Source organism: Ptiloglossa arizonensis, chromosome 8 (assembly GCF_051014685.1).
Source record: "Ptiloglossa arizonensis isolate GNS036 chromosome 8, iyPtiAriz1_principal, whole genome shotgun sequence".
NCBI lineage: Eukaryota > Metazoa > Arthropoda > Insecta > Hymenoptera > Colletidae > Ptiloglossa > Ptiloglossa arizonensis.
The window spans coordinates 7,395,957-7,413,284 of record NC_135055.1 but is presented as its reverse complement, the minus strand read 5'-3'; the positions used below and the strand labels follow the sequence as shown (position 1 = coordinate 7,413,284).

Here is a 17,328-nt window from a genome sequence, read left to right as displayed (position 1 = left end):
ACTAAATGTTGGGGACGAGTGGAACTTTTCATCTTAATTTTTATTTCCATTCTTGCAATGCGATCGTGTCGATTCTATTTTCTTTGTTGTACAAGATGTAAGAGGAAAACAATCATTTTTGTTTAAATTTTAAACACGTAAGAAATTTGTTTCCACTTGTACCATTTTCACTCGTATATTTACGACCTTATTAGTACGATCGTGAGTCCTTAAATTCGAAATTATCATACTTTGAGCTGTTAATTAATTACCAAGTATTGCCAATAGGATAACGAAAATATGCTGATCGAGTTTCACTATTGTTATGTAGATTAAGCTATTACTCTTACGTACAAAGTAAACAATACATAGTATTGTTTGAAAAAGAAAAACCTGAATTGTACTACCCTACTCTTGGTCCCTAAAAACATATTTATCAGTTTCCATAGGACTATTTGTACTTTGGATGCTTGTTATTGCTCTCGATGAGTCTGAGCATACTAGATACGACTTATCGCAATTAGTTAAGATTAAATCTTCAGCAACTAATTAATGAATCTATTAGTCACAGAAGCTACCATCCAAAGGCAGAAAAAAAATGTACATTTATATATTTGTATTTATATTATTATAAATGTTTCATTTTAAGGGTGCTTTCTATTTTCAATGTTTTTATAAATGCTACAAAGGTTTCATTTCAAGGGTGATTGTAATGAACTGTAAAATTGTTACAAGTTGAAAGCTTGATTGTAATTAAGTATAAATTTGTTCCAAGTTACGAAACTAACGAGTATAGTTTTGAAACAGATTACAATGAATTTTCGGAACTTTTGCCAATTGTAAAATTTATTTAATATCAATAATAAGCTATGAAGTCCACGATTGATTATAATCGTCGCAAATAGTAAAACTAATCGTTCTAATATTAATACTATATACGTGTATATCATATGGTCCTGGACAAGGTCCAAGGTCCAAAGGAGAAGAAATATTTCATGGAGGATGAAGAAAAAAAAAAAGAAGAGGTACGAATGTAACGGTCCTTTGTTATGGTGTACGAGCTCTTTGGCATCCTTGGAGTTATTATGTAAGCGACGAATATTACGGTACGTTAGCAGAGGCGAAATATTGGAACGCCATTACCTGAAAAACGAGCAATCAGTTTTTCTGGTTTTACCACCAGACGACTGGTGGTAGGAGAAATCATGACACATCCAGTGTCTATGTATGTGGTGATCGAATCTAGAACTATAAAAACGCATGAAACATTGAATGTACGTTCAGTTCTCAGTGATCATCAGACCCGAGTTCGTCTCGTTTCCAACTCCAAAACAAACATGAAGACCGTCTTCGTCGTTATTGCCCTCTGCATCGTCGGTGCCTTGGTAATTAATTTTTTTGTCACTATTCCTTCCATTGATCACTCGATTCGTCGACAATTTTTTAAACCAATCAAAATTTGTTAATAGTACATACATTTATCAAAATAAGAGACTCGATCGTTTAAGCCAAATCGTCGATTTTATTCGTGCTACTGGAGCAAAAAAAAAAAAAAATAACAGTTTTACAATATCAGTATTGAGAAGATTGAGAAAGTATTGTACTCTGTATCGACTTTGTTTTGTTGTAACGCAAGATGCTTTGTTATCGGATTTTTTATAGTATTATATTTATAACAATACAGTTCTACCAATTTTAAAATTTAAATCTTCAATTTTTGAAATTCTATTTCCACTGCTGGAACAAGAAACAAAGTTAGTCCTGTTTTTAAAGAAAATAAAGTGTGCGAAAGAAGTTAGTAAACAGGTTTCTTTTTACATTACAATTATTCTTTTTACAATATTAAATGCAACACGCAATGTTTTAATCGTTCAATTTTCAGTTTGATGTTTATTGCTACACGAACTTTCTTACAAAATCAGTACAGTATTTTATTTTTTATACACGGTATACCATCTCGTTGTTAAATTATTGAATTATACTATTGTTCTTCGAATGTTAAATCGAATAAAAAATTCTCATTGACTTCTTACTGTATCTCCTCGTAATGAATGTAGTAGTACGAAAAAAATTAAGAGAGTGTTTACTTTTTTTTCATCAACTCTTGACGAGTGAAATTATTTTTAAGACGCGAACATAACTTTCAGGAGACCCAACACGTTCGATAACCCCGACGCCTGACATTCCACGATTAGATCAACGAACAGAAGCTGTTAATTATATATATATATATATATATATATATATATATATATTCCTACACACACACACACACACATGATAATGATGACGATTTCATAATTTACTTAGGTAATCGTTACTTTTACCGCGTTTTTCTATTAATTTTCATAATTTCTTTTCCTTTTCTTTATGCGTTATGATAAGATTTAATGCAGCAACAATTTTGCAAGAATCTTGCAAAATAATCTCATTTGTAGTTTTGTTTACATGTGATACTTTGTTGCATATTTGATTTATTGTGTATTCATTACGAAAATACAGTTTATTGTATTTTATAATTTTCTGATAAAGGATGGGGTAAATGTGCTAGTAGTTGGTCATTTAAGTCACCATAAAAATTCAACCTATGTGTGATTATCGTCAATAAATTACTTTCTAAACATTTTATATATCGCTGTATTCTTTAAAGTACGCATTTTAAAAATATCTTACAGTGCGTTTAATATTACATTAATTTATAGTTGTACAAAAATGTACAAAAAACTTATTTTCGCCAGTAGTCAGTCTATCAAGTTTAAATCCAGTTTTTCCCATTAAGTTCAGCGTTATAAGTAACAAAAGTATTTAGGTAATTAAAACAACTAAATTTGTAAATAAATGAACAGACACTGTTATTTCATATTTATTGCACAACGCACTAATGCATTAATTTACAAAAACAGAACATGAATTTTTTTTTGACGAGTAAAAAATAAAATAAAACAGAACAATTTTCTTGCTATGTATGTAATAGAAAATGAGAGTAACAAAACTCACTTTAATAACATTTATAGTACTTTAGCAAATAAACACAATAAACAAATAAATAATTTATTTTGTTTTTTGGGTATTTAAGATGAAACCATACAGGGCATTCATCTCATCCTATATGTTTTTCATTGTTGTCTTCTACATCACTGTATAAATGGTTAATGCATATTCTGCATTTCTCTGGTATCGGCTTTTGGTGTAACTTTTCTTTCTTTGCCTTCAACTATTTCCTTTTAATTATTTTCTTCTTCGCACATTTCTCGTCAATTAATTTTTCTCTCTTTTTTCCTGTTTTCTTTCCATGCTTCTTGTCTTCCTTCTGCTGCAAATACGTACGATATTCGGCAAATGATATCCTCGCTGGCATATTCTCAACAGTTTTTGTTTCATTTTTAGTTGATGTATAAATAATTTTTGGAAAAAATAAATGCTTCGTGAAGGAAGAGTTTTCTTTCTTTATCGCACCGTTACCAGTTTCCTTCTTTATTTCTTCATACGACAATGAAAGTGATAATAATTCTGCAACGCCATTGTTATCCATTCTTTCGTTACTTATAATAATTGCAGATCGAACGTAATTCGAATCTTTATTTTCCTTTCCAAATTCTTCTGTCTTGCGAATATCTTGATTTTCAGTTAAATTTGCACGACTTCGACTCATTTCCTGAATAATTTTCATTTTATTGAAAATGATTCATCTTTGCGTTTCAACATTTCAAACAATGTATTTATGTACTGGTTGTACATCAATGTTAAATACTATCCAATAGTCGGCCGTGGGGGCAGTCTATTAATTTTGCTTATATTTTCAATACTAGTAGTCGGCCATATCGAAAAAACGTACATATATACAACTTAATACTATTCTAACCTCAAAAACTTTTCATCTAAATATTACTAATTGCATATGTAAAATATTAATATTTAAAACTTACGTTTATTAACGATAGACACTATTTTAAATCCCTGCTTCTGTTACTAAATTCATTGAAATTTCGTCATGTGATATCAGTTAACCAATCGCGGTCGGAACAAGAATTTTTGTAGTTCACAGTATTATCATTAGGGACATAAAACTGTAAATACCGAAAGTAGAGGTATAGATTGACATTACTGGCTAAAGGCCGACTACTGGAACCTTTAACCCCACTTTATACCACATTGTGATCGCGTATACCTACTCATAATTTTTGTATATTATTTTCTTTAGGCACTTACGGAGGAACAAAAGGCCAAACTGACGGAATTCAAGGGTGCTTGCATCACAGAAACCGGCGTTGACGCACGTGAGTTAAATATAACGAAATATACAGTGGACACCTAGTATATTTCATCCTATTAAATCCTCAGAATACGTGTCTAGTCTCTTGGTCACTATTAATCCTTCATTTGGACTTTCTAACGTATAATTTTACCGAGGTCATAATCCATAATGTTATACGAAGGTTGCTAAAACCGTTGGAGACTCCTTTGTGTAAGACTCTTGTGTTTTTTGGTAAAAACATTAATTAGTATCAGTAAAGCATTAATGTAATATTAATGTACCTCTATGTAAGACACATAAAACTTGAAAAATTGCCCGAATTATGTTAGAAAATAAAAAATTTCTAGAAGTCCATGACGACGGTAACTGCGAAAAATTTATAAATTGCTCCTACAGTAGAATATTAATTGATAATTTACTACGTTGATTCGCTCAAGAAACATTCCGTCGAACTTTGGCAATGTGAAAAAATGAGATTGTTTAATAAACAGCAATCCTATTAATTGAAATTTTCATTTTCGTTACTTATTCACATTTTCGATAAATTCACGGAAATTTTCGGATGAAAATGAGTTCAAACACGACCATACTCGGACTATTTTTAATTATAGATAGTCACAATGATTGAAATATGATTCATATAACGTGTGATAAAAATCAGTCGAAATGTGGTTGTGTTTCAACACATCCGATTTATTTCAAGTTTTATAGAGATATTTTGCATTCTACAACGTAGCTTACGATTTTTTTTAATATGTTAATTATTTAATTTTTATCACAAACCTCCCAATTCTTGTCAATTGTGGAGGCCAACAAACAATGTTTCACCAGAAGGGGTTCTGGGAATAGAGAATAACTTTGCCATTTTGTACGATTTTTTACTTTCGCAAAATTGTAAAACGAAGCTGAAAGTTATGTTTATATTCTCTGAAAGAAGCTACATTTTTCATTTAGTAACTACTTAGAAAAAAAATTCGCAAAATTTACCCATTTTTTGACGTCTCAAAGTGGTGTCCCCCCTTAAGTAGGTACACTCGTTTCGTCGTTGGTCGCTACGCCATTGTTATAAAAACAAAAGATAAGGTGCAATCGTAGCTGACACATATAAAGTTACAGTCGCGTACATATAGATGGAATTCAAATTTTTTAGGAAAAATCTCAGAAAGATCTACAACGTATTCAAAAATCATCGAAATCGGTGAAACCCTCTTTTTTTTAAATATAGTATTGCCTCGTTTTAGATCGTCATTCGTGTTGCGTTATAAGTAGTCTCTCTATGCCTCACCGTGGCAAAAAACAAAAGAATTTCAAAATAGAGGACTATTTCGTTGTAAGTCGTGCCTGGCCCCAAATGGGCGACCTATAACGAGACAATACCATAATTATCGTATTTCCGTAAAGTATTATAATAAATAAAAATTTTAATCATTATTTTATTATTTTTTTCTCAATTAAGATTCACTATGATATTCATTTGTGTCTTGTTCTCCAGAGGTGGTAGAGAATGCGAAGAACGGCAACGTCGATGAGAACGACGAGAAACTGGCCTGTTTCAGTTCTTGCATGTTGAAGAAGATCGGAATCGTAAGTGTCAGATTTAATTTAAGCGATGTCATATATGAAAAATGAGAAAATATTGTTTATTTCTGTTACAGATGAACCAGGACGGAACTGTCAACGAAGAAGTCAGCAGGAAAAGGGCTCCAGCTCACATTACCAAGGAGCAAATTGATGACGTTATCAACAAATGCAAAGATACCAGTAAGCCAACCACCATTGATTATGGTCTGATGTTTCCTATTAAAATATTTCCAAATAGAATTGAAATAAAATTAGTCACTGTTATGAACTAGAGTCTGGTGAAGTATCCACTTTCATATTGTGTCGATAATGGTCAATAAATTAACGAATAACGTTTGTTTCAGCCGGTGCTAACGATTGTGACAAAGCAGCCAAGTTAGTTAAGTGTTTTAAACAAAACAAATCCTTCAGTGTATTCAACTAATTGGTAAATTTAAAAATGTGATCATTTAATTACTCGATTGATATTATCTGCTCAGAGATTCACGCAACATGCTTTTAGATAGAAATTAAAATAAATTAGTTATTAACTGAACTCGATGTCTAACTCTTTTACAACATTCCTGAAATCCAAATGCGTTTAAACGAAAGGAAACGAGAAACTAAATAAATTGCTCGGCAAAAGTCATTCGGCCACTGATTTTACTTGACTGATGTGTTATATGGATTTTAATATTGTTACTAAAATAATAAGAAACTTTTCGGTAAATATTTAGAAAACAGGAGGGGGGTCTCACCGATTTTAACTATTTTTAAATATCTTGTAGAAATCAACATTCTGAACAACTTTTTACCATAAATATAACCGGCGGTCTTAGTTTATGATATTGAATTTTATCTATACGTATTATCATGCTGCGAAAAGAAGGCACAAATTGTTTACATCGACGCTCTGTCCGTAGTCCGTTGCCACGCCTGCAATCGCAAACAATAATCTCCATTGGCCGAAAACGGCGACGAAGATCGACGACAGTGATCCCAAACCCGAGTGAGAACGAATTCCTAGTAAGGTGCATTGGCGTAGGCTCCCAATAAAACGTCAACTACCTACTTATAAACAGAATAATTTGCTCATGATTTAGATACAACTGCTGATTCGATAAGTTGCTCGTAATGAAAAAATGAATAGAATTTAATGTACGCAACAATCGCTAACATTTTGAAAATTATTTATACCGAAAAGAACTAATTTGTATCTATCAAAAATAATATAAATCCGCTTATACTCGTTTCTATCTAGATAAATTCTACATAATTACAATTTACACAAAAATAAATTATACTAAAATTAAAACCGGTTTAAGTTTTATGCTTTCTAATGTAAGAAAATGTTAAGGTTACGTTTGTTTTAATTTTAATACGATTTGCTTTTTTTGTGCAAATTGTAATTATATGGAATTTATCTAGATAGAAACTTGTATAAGCGGATTTATATTATTTTTAATAAATACAAATTAGTTATTTTCGGTGTAAATAATTTTCAAAATATTAATGATTATTACGCATATTAAATTCTATTAATTAATTAATTAGCAACAGTATTTAAACAGAAACGAAATCATTTTCTTCCTTAATAGCTAACATTTGATTAGAAGGCTACGCCAATGACGCGGTATTGTTTCTCATTCGGTTTCGCTATGGACGCTGTTGATCTTCGTCGCCGACCCTAAGCAAGAATGTAAACACATTATACTTTCTTCTCGTTGGCAGATAATACGCGACTGTGACTCTGTATGCGTCAACCAACGATCACCCCTTATCTCTTATTACTATAAATAACGGCATGGCGATCATAGACGAATAATGTATGTGTCAAGCTAAATCAAAATCGAAACGGAATATGAATGTGTGGCCGAAAAAAAGAACCTAACTAGAATTTAATCCATTAAATTAGTTACTGGGTAGAATAGTTAGATTTAAGTATGGTTTAGAGTAAGTTCTTGACCGGCTACTCGGTCTAGTTATTAGGTAAATAGTTATTAGATAAAATATTTATAGAAATCATAAACAATCGGCAACTCAACACTTACACACACGTTGCCACAGACACGTAGCTATAAGTAATATTCATTGTAGGAGTAACAATAGTTTTTGCAAAAATCTTGAAAATTGAGACCGAGTGGCGGTTATATGTATAGGAAAAAATTATTCAAAATGTTGATTTCAACAACATATTCAAAAATCATCGAAATCGGTGAGACCCTCTCTTTTTTAAATAATTACCAACTTTTCCATTAATTCTTACAATTTGAATAATTTAATTGATATCGGAGTGAAGAGCATTATTGTATTGTAGAAACTTTGAATTTTATAATTTTTATAAATAAATAAAATTTATTCTTAATTATAAATTAAACTCTTAGTGCAATTTTTTATGTGACAAACGAAAGTATGATTTATATTACAATTGTATTTTTGTCAATGAACGAATTATCCATATTTAACGTTATAGAAAATTCTACTAGACTGCAAATTAAATACTGTGTGGAACTATCTAAGCCTGTATAAAGTTTAAATCTCGTATAGGAATATTGCTAATATGAATCGATTGATTTTTCTCAAATTATCTACAGTTTTCCAATTTTGTGATTCTGGAGACCAGTTTAAATAAAAATAGTTGGAAAATTGCATTAAAAATTTTATTACTCTCATTAAAAAGTTACAAATTTAATTTCTCAAAATGGGGTAGAATTCTAAAATGGTGTCTACCATAATTTGAATACCCGGATGAAAATTCAATTCTTTTCGTTTTCTAAATAATATTCAGGTGGTAAATTTAAAAAACAAATTCTATCGAGTCTACTTCACCAAGTTGCAAAGCTGGACTGGTTGCGTCCTATTGGCTGACCAATTCTCTTCCATCGTTGCTCCACAGGGTCGCAATTGGACATAAAGTAAAAGTTCCATATTTGTATCTACCGTAATTTGACTACACTTAAACAAAAATAAATTCTCCTCATTTCTTGATTAATATTGGTGTACTTTTAATTTTATACATTAATTTTTTTATTACTTCTCCTTCTTCCCTTTAGAACTTAAATTCGATAATAATATTGTTATCATATTAAAATACATTTTCATAAACATTCTCCACTAAGTTACAAACCTGAACTGATCAAGTTCCATTGATCGATCATTCCTCTTCTGTTCTGTCGCCTCAAGCGCTTCGTTTTCTATCCACAGTGTCCTTCGATCCCCGTACGAAGTATAGCACTCGTACCTCGTACAGCAATCTCGTAATTATTCCTTTACGATTGCGAATAATTACTCGTCGTGCTTCGTAAACTTTACTCTATTACTCGAAACAATAAAGTGAATGACGACGCTGTTATTAACGAGTCGCTCTAAAAATCGCAATAGAGATGTCGCTTATACGATGACTTAAACAGGATAAGGGACTGGCATCCATTACACACGTATGTACATACATAGCTCCATCGATCATTTCAATGTCAAGTTTTCGATTTCCTCCTTATAAAATTACTAAACAACATGCACAGGTAATTACAAGTCATCTACAGATCTAGCCAAATTACACTATCACCGTTTTACTTAATAAAAAAATGTCTAATTGATAACTTAAATATTTATTTTAAATAAAATTATACATATATTCTTCCAATTGCATTAATTAGATATTTTTAATAAAAATACCTTTTATGTAAAAATACTTTTGATAAAAATATCTAATGAATTGTTCCTATTTGTAAACAAATTAATTAGATTAAGTAAATATTACTAATTCATATACAAGTTTTTATTACATAATTATGCTTATGTAAAAATTTTATTTATATTACAGATAAATTACGGAAATAGATGTATTCTCAGTAAAAGAAGTGGTTCTTTCAATTTAGGCTGATGGTGGACCACTAATGTAGAAATACTTTCTCTATATTTTCATAAAAAAAGAAATGTGCTAACACTGATTTCTACGAAATTTCCTCCATTTTGATTATCCTGAAGTGTTTTATTATCCGATATTCGAATTTATATTTAATTAAAATTACTGTCCAAGATTAACCAGATCCCTAATTTCGTAGGATTTTTAATCAAAGTTATGCGGAAAAATGTGAAATATTTAAAAAATAAATGAACGAAGAATTCAAACTGTTAAATTATTGAGTCACAGAAATGCGATTTTTCTTGTTCAGTTGCATTAATTTGGCCGCGCGAGTAATAATAACTCAACCTCCAATTGTACCAGCACCGCCATTGCCCCTGATTACTATGTTACTATGTTCTCGAGAAACGAACATAGATATGGGAAATTTAACGAGGTTGACGAGTCCTCCTGCCTCCGGCCATCGGTTATTAGGATAGGACCATCGGAAGGAGAAGTCGAAGAACACGTGTCGAGATAACGTGAATTGCAATTGCACTTCAACCTATAAAAACTCGTAGTAGACGAGCGAGCGTTCACAGCCCGGTGTGCATTCAATCCTGACTTTTCTTCTCACCGTACATAGCTTCCAGACGAGCAACCATGAACACCGTCGCCATCTTCATCGTCCTCTTCATCGGTAGCGCATTGGTAATAACAGAATTCAATCAATTTATTTTCGTCGATCCTTAAATGCATAGTGTTCTTTTGAAAATTGTAAATAAAATTAAAAAATATCATTTTACTCGTTAAAATAAGTAAACATTGGCTGAGAAATATTAAAATATGTGTTATTTCACGATCCGGGTGGGATACGAAATTTGTTAATTTTAATAATGAAGAGTACATAACATACTCGTTAAAGTAACTTGAACGACTCCGAAGAAAATTCAAAACCTTTATAGAATTTATTTTTTAGGAAAAAGTCAATCGTCCTGGGGAATTAATTAAATCGAATAGTTTATTGTTAGCGAGACAATTACTTTGTTTAAAGATCTGATTGATATTAATGGTTTCAGGGCTTTTAAACATTTTTCGAAATTATACTTGCGAAAAAATTAATATACAGGGTGTATCGGACAGTCCAAACAAAGTTTAATGAAAATTTGAACGACTTATACGATTTTTATTACACGTTAATGTTTGTCAACGTATATGTAAATTTCAAAGGAAGAAAAATGATAGCTGACTTATACAGAAGATCGAGATACTCATTTGCAGCAATGAAACTTTATAATTGTATAAATTTACTTGTTTATCTCCCATAATAAGGAATAAAAAAATATGTAAATTCAAAGATACGTGAGTAAGCATGTGAATTACCGATATGCAGTTTTACGTTTCGTCACATTCCTTTTTCTAAATTGTAACATTGAATTTAATATTTTTTCTAAATTATGAGATTCAATACGATACCCTCTCAAAGGTAATCTTTAGAAATATATACGGTGGTGGACCGTTTTAAGTATTTCGATGATTTGCAAAAATTGTTTGCAAATATTTTCTATAATATTAACCTGCGTCATTATTCTTCGTGTGATTTAGGCGGCCATAACACCGGATCAGCAAGCCAAACTGATCGAGATCAAAGATGAATGCATGAACGAAATTGGAGTTGACGCTGGTGAGTTTGGAGCAACGTAGACAGAAGTTAGGAGCAGATAATAAATCAGTGCGCATTTTCCAGAAACACTGGGTAAAGCGTTGAATGGGACAGTGTTGGAGAATGATAACAAACTCGAATGTTTCGCTGCTTGCGTGCTGAAGAAGATAGGAATCGTACGTTCTAGGATCATTCGATTATGAATATTTAAAGTGTGGACAAGATGAACCGTGTTATTGAAAAATTTATTGCCATCTGTATTTATATAAATTTTTATAGGAAATTAATTCGACGTTAATGTGGAAATTGATTGTTTAGAAGTTAATGTCGGTTGCATAAGAAATATGGCAGAAGATAGATTGAAGAAATATTGAGAATTCTATATACTAAATTTCTATCTCTGTCGTAGATGGAAGACGATGGTTCAATTAACGTAGATGTTGCAAGAGAAAAGGCTCCTGCGGATGTCCCCTCCGATGACATTGAAGATGTTATTAACAAGTGCAAAGATACGAGTAAGATGTAGCAAAATTTCCATCTCTGATAGCAAACCGATCAAACTAAATCCTAGAAATGTAATAACACTGCAAACTATTATTTCAGCCGGTGCCAACGATTGCGAGAAGGCGGCTAATTTAGTGAAATGTTTCTTGCAAAACAAAACATTCAAGGTCTTAAATTAGATTCTATAAGCACGACACAAAAGGTAATTGAATCTATGGATCATTAATTTGATAGCATAGCTGATACATTAGCATCATTAAGAGAAGGGTGTCAATTGGATCGGGACAAAAAGACGTTTCATTTTTCAAACTTTTTTCAAAAGAAATTCGACGAATCAAGTAAGTCAGGACTGTACAAATTTTGTTAATACGATAAAGAAATTATAAAAATTTTTTTAACTCGGAATAAAAAACTGTTGGACTGTATGTCCAAATGGGCTTTACGATTGATTTGTACATTAAAAGTTTATTGTCAAGACTCAGTTTAGATTTTCTGCATGTAAGCCAGTACATGTCTCTCCTTTTAATGCGAATTTCGTCGGTTTTAGAGCGTGTGTGATGTTTCCAGGTTAATATTTAAATAGTAGAATCTAATTGTTATGCAGCAGGGCATGGCGATGAACGACTGACTAAACCGTAACGGTCACGTCGAGACACCAATTGAAAAATACCGAGATCGGTAACGACTCCCTCCCCCATTCCTCGACTTCTCAAGGGCTGCATCGGTCCAAGTCGTTGTATTCCAATAATTTTCCGTTCTGTTGCTGTTGAACATTTTTACATTGCAAACAGTTGTTTCTTACGTGTCCGGGTCACTTGCAGAAGTCACAGGTGAGTGTACGTGATTGGTCTAGTCTTTCTAGTCGTTTAGCAGGAACGAGGTTTGTTTGTTGGATAGATGTAGTTAGTTGAGGTGGGCTATTGGCGATAGCGGGTTTTGCGGTGGTGTTGCTACGAGAATTCCTGGGTCCAAAGTTCGGTGTCGGTGTCTTTGGATTGCACTTTGGTTAATGTTTTCGTGTTCATGACTATTATTCCGATCTTCTCCTGAAGATTCACGGTATACGCGCGGATTGCCTCTTCTTCCTCTTCTGCGATAGCGATGCGGTGTATTGTGGCATGTGTTCGAATTGTTCTTTGTGGGTAATATCGAGCTAATGGACTACTCTTGTACATACAATAGTGTAAGATATATGAATGAGTAGAATAATGTAACATCGAATATGTATGTAACTCATTTGAAAGGAATGTTTTGCTTGGACAAAGCAGTAAAGCAGTTCGCTAAGCACCTGACGAAATCTTACGCTATATTGAGTTACCGTTTCTCCGAAATTGTAGCGTAGATACCTGTGTTTTTAGGGTTTGGTATAGTTGATCGTAGGTTTCGATGTTGTGATACCTAATGCATCGTTCGACATTTGCGGTGATCTTTTCCGCTATGACGAGTTTCAGCAGGATAAGTGGTTCACTACAGGCGGCACGGGCAAATTTTATCTGTTTGATGAATCCTTCCACCCGTGTCGTCTTTTCCTCGCAGGATCTTGACGGTGCGTAGCATCTCGTTGGCTCTGCTTAATGCGTTTTGTTCCTGTTGAGCTGCTGGTCAAGAATTAAATAACGTGATCGAAGAAACTTTGATTCCTTCTATCTTCTCTGTTTAGTAATTGTATATGTCTCGTGGTGAGACATGTTAATCGGTATTACTCGTAACGAAGAATTGTTCTTTGTGGGTAATATCGAGCTAATGGACTACTCTTGTACATACAATAGTGTAAGATATATGAATGAGTAGAATAATGTAACATCGAATATGTATGTAACTCATTTGAAAGTCAAAGGAAGAATGTACCTACATAACCCTTATGCAATTCAATAAATTCATTTCGAGTAACACGAGAAGCTCTTTTCCTTGTTCTGCTTTGCTTCCATTTCCTTAACCCGATCCTAAATTATGAATCAGAAAAAGAAATAGGAGAGTTCTATGTGTTGTTTAATCATTCGTTCCTTAAAATATAAGATTTGAAAATAAATAGGACTTGGACAATTTTTGAAAGTTTGTCTTTCTGTAACTTTATTTAATATCTTTTATTGTTCTTAGATTATAAAGTATACGAACATTTTTATAGTACTTAGAGTAATATTTAAAATGGTAACAATTGGTGAAGTTAGTCAAATTATTTTCGAACAGTTCTCTAAACAAGTAGTAGATTATTCAAAATTATATGAAATTGTTATTACTCAGATAAAGTGGTTGATTATAAAAAATTATACAGATTTATAGTAAATGATACTCGTAGATGGTAATTCATTTTAAATCGTTTAATATAATATCGTGTTTGGTAGTCATATCGGTTCCACGTTGGATATGCTTACAAGGTGAGCAATATGGCGACAAAGGAAAGCAATCTTCCTGCCCTTTATGCAGAGTTAAATAAATTAGGGCAAAATGGAGAATACGAAAGAGCTTTAAAAACTGCAAATAGAAGTGAGTCTTTACCATTCTAATAATTGAAACAATTCTTCTGAATTATATTGTCAACATAACCTGTGTCCTACTTTTATAAAACTATCTGTACTCAAAGTAGAAAATATTTCAGTTTTAGGCATTTCTCATGATGAGGAAGCTGCTTTCCATTGTAAAGTTATTTGCTGCATACAATTATCTAAGTACGACGATGCACTCCAGTTCATTAATAAGAACCCAAAACTAGCAACGTACGATCATTATATATCATATTATATGCTAATACTCTATCAATTCTTTTTTCTTTGAAGTACTGACTTTATAAATAAACAAATTCTTTGCTTTTGCAGTAACTTATACTTTGAAAAAGCATATTGCTTATATCGACTGAATCAAGTGCCCGAAGCATTGAAGGTTGTAGAAAATGTTTCAAATCCTTCATTGAAATTCAAGGAACTCAAAGCACAAATATTGTATCGACTTGAAAAGTATGAAGACTGTTTCTCTGTGTATAGAGACATTATAAAAAATTCCCACGACGAGTATGAAGATGAAAGGGAAACAAATCTTGCGGCAGTGGTTGTGAACTTAGCAATTGAGGATTCTGTAAGTTTCTAATTAATTAAAAATATTCAAATGTTTCAATGTGTTTGACTTTCATGTGTTGTTTTAACAGAGTTTAGAAGTTCCTATGCTACGTGAAGATACCTACGAATTGACATATAATGCAGCTTGTCGTTTAATTGCTCAAGGCAGCAAAGGAGACAAAACTGTTTTATTAGAAGCAGAAAAAAAGCTTAAAACAGCGGAAAAAATGTGCAAGGAAGGTTTGGAGGAAGATGGAGTTGCCGAAGAAGAAATAGAAGATGAATTAGGAATTATTAGAGTTCAGCTTGGATATTGTCTTCAGCTTCAAGGTCGTGAAAAAGAAGCTCAAACATTATACACTTCTGCCTTGAAAGCGAAACCAGGTGACATAGCTTTAGTAGCAGTTGCAAGCAATAATCTTGTGTGCCTCAATAGGGATCAAAATGTGTTCGATAGTAAAAAAAGAATGAAAAGTGCTACTCACGATAGTTTAGAACACAAACTAACTTCTAAGCAAAGGAGAAACATTGCGTACAATCAGTGTTTATTGGCTTTGTATACTGATCAGGTATAAATTTGATTAATAATACTTGCATATGCTTTTGTATTACATGTTTCGTATATTTACAGGCGGAACAATGTCAGTCACTTTGCAATAAACTTGCAAAGGATCATCCTGCGTTAGCTGCAGATGCAATGTTTATTAAAGCAATGCAACTTGGTAAAGAAGGTAAAGCAAAGGAAGCTGCAAAATTGTTAACGCAACATGCAGTTGGAGAAAAAGAACTACCAATGAAACTCGTTTGTGTACAACTTCTATTAAGCCAGGATGAGCGACAAGAGGCGATTGATATTCTTGAAAATTTGAACGAAAGAGATAGATCGTTACCTGGTGTGGTCAGCGCGCTTGTAACTCTTCATATGGCTGACAATAATCGTGAAAAGGCGTCGGTTGCTCTTAAAAATGCTGTCAATTATTATAAGAAAAATAAAGTAAACACGTTTATTCTTCTACTTTTTCATTTTTAAATTGTACTATTCTTTGTTTCATTTAATATTTATTTTTAGGAAACCACTGCTAATTTGGGAGAATTGTGGCGGCAGGCCGCCGATTTCTATCTCCGCGGAGGAGAAATTAAAGTAGCAGCAGACATTTTACAAGAAATGGTGGATGCTTCACCTTCGGATACCAAAACATTGGCACAATTAGTAGTAGCCTATGTACAATTTTGTCCAGAAAAGGCGCAACTTCTATCAAAACGTTTACCACCCCTTCATGATCTTTCTGAAACAACTGACGTTGACGCTTTAGAGAGTAGTAATTGGGTTATCGGTACAAAAGTGATTAAGAAAAAGATAGAACCATCTCCCGGGTAAATACCTTTTACCTCTACAAGTAGTTTATATATTTTTTTAAAGTGTTCATAAAATTAGCTTGGCATAACTGATATTCCATTTTGGTGTTTAGCAAACCTAGTGTTGATGTAACGCAAAAGAAACGCAAGAAACGTAAACGGAAAGGAAAATTGCCCAAGAATTGCGATCCAAATATTCTACCTGATCCTGAACGATGGCTACCTAAACACGAACGTAGTGGATTTAGGAAGAAACGTGATAGAAGAAACCGAGATGCTGCAATGAAAGGTACTCAAGGTGCTGCTGCGGGAGCTAGTGATCTCTAGTACGTATTAAAATTATGCATAAAAGTTTTTAATCGTAAAAGGAAAGTTAATAATAATTATTATTATTACAGTGATATCACAAAAATGCCCACGAATACTAAACCTTCTCCCAATCCACGACATAGTCCGGCAGTAGAAACTTCAGGACCACGACAACAACAACGCAAAGTGCAACAAAAAAAGAAAAAGAAGGGAGGAAAGTGGTAATCACAGTTACTCATATTTGTATCGCATTTGAACGAATTATTGTATTAAATATATACTCTTACCATACTGGTATAAGTCGGCAGTCGAACGACACATCTGTTTAACGAATCAAGTAATTTTTTTAATTATACATGTACTTTTTATTAAAAGTACACAATACTGCCATCTTTTTCAGAAATTACAGATAGTGTAAAATTTTAATCTTGTGGAATTAAAATGTTCCAAGTGGGATGAAAATATATGCAAACGGTATGGTACATAAAATATTTTTTTATTCTTTTCTTTTTGTTAAATCCTTTTGTCAATTCATGACAAAATTCAGCAATATAACATACAATATAGGTAACATAATTCTTGCGTACATTGACTAGGATTTGGCGATACATATCTTTATTCCTCTGTTGGTAACAATTGTATATAAAAATACAATCTGTAATTCTGAGTTTTTTCTTAGTAAGTCTGTAATACGTGTAGATATCGTGATTGTGCGTCAGATTTTAACATTCATGTAACAGATATATATATATATATATATATATATATATATATATATATATATATATATATATATGTATATATATAT

At 32.4% G+C, this 17,328-nt stretch overlaps 2 protein-coding genes across 2 annotated transcripts; both read left to right on the top strand.

Annotated features, from left to right (window-relative positions):
- Positions 1 to 1,169: 1,169 nt before the first annotated feature.
- Positions 1,170 to 12,282, top strand: LOC143150651 (uncharacterized). The gene is made up of 10 exons (XM_076319102.1): positions 1,170 to 1,364; positions 4,181 to 4,256; positions 5,727 to 5,818; positions 5,890 to 5,995; positions 6,160 to 6,225; positions 10,285 to 10,349; positions 11,244 to 11,322; positions 11,386 to 11,477; positions 11,711 to 11,816; positions 11,905 to 12,282. The coding sequence occupies exons 1-10, from the start codon at positions 1,185 to 1,187 to the stop codon at positions 11,982 to 11,984; spliced, it is 942 nt and encodes a 313-aa protein (XP_076175217.1). The 5' UTR covers positions 1,170 to 1,184; the 3' UTR covers positions 11,985 to 12,282.
- A 1,870-nt stretch (positions 12,283 to 14,152) lies between these two features.
- Positions 14,153 to 17,160, top strand: Srp72 (signal recognition particle 72). Its single transcript, XM_076319207.1, has 8 exons — positions 14,153 to 14,289; positions 14,402 to 14,519; positions 14,619 to 14,874; positions 14,945 to 15,424; positions 15,487 to 15,849; positions 15,925 to 16,229; positions 16,325 to 16,537; positions 16,610 to 17,160. Exons 1-8 carry the CDS (start codon positions 14,190 to 14,192, stop codon positions 16,743 to 16,745), a joined length of 1,971 nt encoding a protein of 656 aa, XP_076175322.1. The 5' UTR covers positions 14,153 to 14,189; the 3' UTR covers positions 16,746 to 17,160.
- Positions 17,161 to 17,328: the final 168 nt, after the last annotated feature.